Source organism: Anneissia japonica, unplaced genomic scaffold, assembly GCF_011630105.1.
Source record: "Anneissia japonica isolate Jap-2015-1 unplaced genomic scaffold, ASM1163010v1 scaffold287708_len1499824_cov190, whole genome shotgun sequence".
In the NCBI taxonomy this organism is placed as follows: Eukaryota; Metazoa; Echinodermata; class Crinoidea; order Comatulida; family Comatulidae; genus Anneissia; species Anneissia japonica.
The window spans coordinates 1,476,271-1,480,427 of NW_022752295.1; the positions used below are offsets into that span (position 1 = coordinate 1,476,271).

The 4,157-nt window shown below is 32.4% G+C and overlaps 1 protein-coding gene across 2 annotated transcripts in view; it reads right to left on the reverse strand.

Moving 5' to 3' along the window:
- LOC117122283 overlaps positions 1–2,872 on the reverse strand; it is a 9,876-nt gene extending 7,004 nt beyond the window's left edge. The window contains exons 1-3 of one of the 2 annotated variants that reach the window (XM_033267827.1): positions 2,369–2,872; positions 1,650–1,733; positions 500–713 (exon numbers count right to left, since the gene is read on the reverse strand). In XM_033267827.1, coding sequence (XP_033123718.1) covers positions 500–713; positions 1,650–1,733; positions 2,369–2,572 — 502 coding nt within the window. In that variant the 5' untranslated portion in view covers positions 2,573–2,872. The remainder of the gene's footprint in view (positions 1–499; positions 714–1,649; positions 1,734–2,368) is intronic. The other variant, XM_033267828.1, reaches the window with a different exon arrangement.
- Positions 2,873–4,157: the final 1,285 nt, after the last annotated feature.

The window sequence follows — 4,157 nt, forward strand, 5'->3', positions numbered from 1 at the left end:
TAAAATCAAACGCTTTATTGCACAACTGCTCTGCTGAAAGCGTATAAATGCATGTCGTTGCCAAGTTGTTGCTAACGAAAAAGTGTGAATTATAGGGTAATACGCACGCGCGCGATGCAAAAGCGGGGAACACATGGGTTTGAAGGAATAAAAAGTCACTCTTGTATTATATATGACATAAGTTTATATGATGTTGGGTACAGTCGTCTGTCTTGTCACCCACCATCTTTTGAAATACAGTATTTGAAAACCAAAAATAATATTAGATTAGCTAGAACATTATTCTCATTACTGAACCCCCCTCCACACACACAGAAGAAGCTACTGGTTTGGCTATTTACCATCACCTGTATAATTATAGTCCAAGCTACTACACCATGAACTGAGTGAAATTGATCAATGGAATGTTGTTACCTGTATTACCTATAAACATTTTTATGAGGTATAGCAAAATGTTATCTGGTTTCACAAGTTTTCCTTCCCAGTTTTTGTTATTTACCTGTCACTTGTTGCTTATTCTTGAACATCCTTTGAAGTTTGCCTGTGGTTATCAATTCCTTTCCACATGGAATACAGTCATTTTCCAGGCACTCCTCCAAATCGTGGAAGTGCATTTCTGGCAAGTTTGTCCAGCACAGGACACGGAACTTATAACGTGTGTGCTTCATTCCGTATGTCAGCACTTTCATCTCTTTCTTCAGAAAATCTAACACCTTGAATGTGGATTTTTAAAATAATTTAAAATTGAAAACATTACAAAAAAAATTTAGAAAAAAAATTGTATGTAATATAAGAGAAGCATTGGTTTCACAGTTTAAATTGTTAGATATTATGATTTAATTGACTTAATATGCCCAATGATAAAATACAACAATTTAACAGACAATACGCAGGGATGGATCCACAATTTTTCAAACAAAACTTTAAGGAAAAAAAATAATGCCACTAGAAACGCACCAGCAAAAACGCTTTATGGTTTCAGGTTTTGAATTGTTAAGATTTTATATGGTTTAATTGATTTGATGATGATACAATAGTGCTATTATTTTTTGCTACCAGAATTATTGCTATTTATATCGTTACCGTCATTTCGTCATACTTAGCAGAATTTTTTACTTTATTATCAAAATTATTATTATTATTTTTAAAAATTATAAGTACAATTAATGATTAATGGTGAGCTCCAAAGGCCATTCTCATTAAATAAAGTTCCAATAAAATATGAAAACAAGAAAACAGAAAATGCATTAGCTGTTCGGATCACAAAAGAGCGTACTTGTATATTAAAAATTGCTAACAAATACAATTATTTTAATGAATTTGGATTGTACTTATATCTATAGTATAATCACCCAAGGACAGTAGTAAGGATATCTCTCATACACCTGTACCTGGATAAATTTGTTTTTTTAAATTTTTTTATTTATTCGGTATAAATACTTAATAAACTCCAAGTTTACTATAGTAGCTGATAAACTCCAAGTATACTATAGTCAAACAATTAAAGAATTAAAAATACAAATAGATAATAAATCTACTTATGTCTATGATCTCTAGGTAATATCACTAATAAAGAACATCACCATTGATCTGTGTAATTTTACAGCTGCTATTTCAATTGCAAGATTTCATTTATCAAACTAGATTACCTGCATACAGACTCTAGGACTGGGTTCACCCGTTGATATCTTGGTACCATCCTCCTTAGTGATAGGCATTCGTAATATTTCCAGCTAAAATATAAACATAAAATCAATTAATAATTCAATCATGCATGCCAGAAAATATATTTATACAATGTATATTATAATAGTAAGTGAACAATCTAATCTTTTATTTACATTTATTGTAATTCAACTGCAAGCTACTGTACTTGGCCACTTTTATTGTAAATCACTGGTGGCTCCAGAGAAAGTCTGTGTAGGGCCTCTGTGTAGGGCAATGCAAAATGGAAAGCTCTGAGCAGGGAGAGAAGTCAGGATGGTGTTTGAGATTTTTGTTTAGATATGCTTGGCCATGGTACATGGAATTTATATAGGAAAACAGCTGTTTTGGAGTAACCTCTTTTTATTTTTTTTATTTTTTTTGTGGGCAGTGCCTTGGCCATGTGCCTATTGTAGGAATAAAGCAAGAAGCATTATCCCTTATTTGCTTATCTCTCAGGTATTACTGTTAAAAAATGTTTTTATTCATTCAATACAACAATTTAAAAAAAACGTAAAAGAATGTAAAATGAAAATCAGTCATAGAAAAATACTACTGTATTATTAACATAATCACTCTTGTTGTGATTGATTTTGATTTTTTATTTTGAATTTCATTACCTATCACTCCAATAGTAAATAAATGACATCACTTATCATCTTACCTTCAATGAGGGCTTGTTATTAATGACTACTGGTCCTAAGCTGAGAGTGTGTTCACGTCCTAGGCGGATGTTAGCATAGTTGCTAAATAATTGCAGCATGGCTGTGTAGCCCATGTCTTGTACCATTCCAATCAAGCTCACAACTAGAGGATGGAAGACACTATCAGGGATGAAATCCTCGGAGGCCATATAGATAGATACCATCTGAGCTGTATCAAGTTGAATAGACACATTGTCTTTGCTACGTTTCAATCGACAGGGTACAAAAAATGAGCGATGTTTGCTTTCCTGATTCTTGAGAAAAAACAAATGAATTAAAAAAAAAAGATAGAAAATAACAGAAAAATATACATATTAGAGTTACCAGCTTTTTAAATAATCAAAGTTTTGCAATCTAAATGGCATGTAAGGTAAAGTAAGATTAACACTTTTAAAATAATTTAAACTCTTTTTTTTTTTCAAAAATAATTTGATGAATTTCATTTTACAATGAAAAGATGGAATAAGTCACCATTTAAGTTTGCATTTCTTTGCCTTTTAATAAAATTTACATTAATTTAATTTTTAATAGATTCTTATTAGGATTGATTGCACTGTATATTAAGTTCTGTCTCTTATACACATCTAGATGTGTATAAGAGACAGAATTTGGATTGTACAATACTTGCAAAAAAATGTCTCCAGTGATTCGTGTTGGAATTGAACCCACGACCTCCAGATAATAGCATGGTGTCATAACCACTAGACCACTAAGAGTGTGCTCAGTGACTAGTGTTGAATCAGATCTTCAAGTCAGCGGGTACTGCAATGCTATTTGAGAGATTTAATCAAAATGACGTTTGCCCTACTTGACTTATTATCGTACTAGTCCAGTCAAAAATCACCATAACCATGGTATAAACTTTTACCTCTACGAAACTCAAACCATAATTCCTTTATATATTGAAAAGATATCTTGATGTTGCGTCGTGCAACAAGTGGGATTTAAGGAAAGAAAGCAAGTTTTACCAGATTTTAGCCACTTGTCACTGTCGATAGTTTACCTCGAGAAGTGACGTCACAAGGCTAAAATAACAAAATGCCATTTGCGTCTCTAAAAAACATATTAGCTAATTGATAAGTTCGCTAATTTAATAACCAGTATCACAATGACTTTTGATACAGTATAAGTACGTAAATATGATATATTTTTAATCATACAAATCTCTGAAAAAACTAAAGAATAAATATAAATTTTGTAGAGACGCGAAAGACATGTTGTGGCTTTATTTAGAAATATTTCTTTGGTTAGACTGCCCGACGAGCTCGGCAGGTGGGGGGTGCTTGACTTGTTCGATGAGGGAGCTTAAGCCCCTTGCCCCCCCACTGGTGCCGCTACTGTTATTAACTCACCTTTTCGCTGTCATGAGGTTCCACTACAGTGATAATTTTCTTCAAGATGTCAATCAGCTTCCGTGGGTTTGTTATCACCGTATGCTTCAGTAGCCTGTTGTTCTCAAAGTACAGAATGATTCCAAGATCATGTAAGTAGTTTAAGGTGTGGATCAGATTCTTTACAGAAATTCCGCATTTAGTGGCAACAGCACAGACCTAAATATATAAAAATGTAGAAAGTATAAAAATCTATTAAAAAAAATAAATTTAAATGTATATTAGATGACAAGATACACTCTAAGTAAATATATTAACTTCAGTCAGGATGCATTATTCCATCATTAAGGCCAAACAAAATTAATTCTTTGTTTCACGTCGCACACATGAAAAAAAAATATTGTTAAAATTTGCGCAT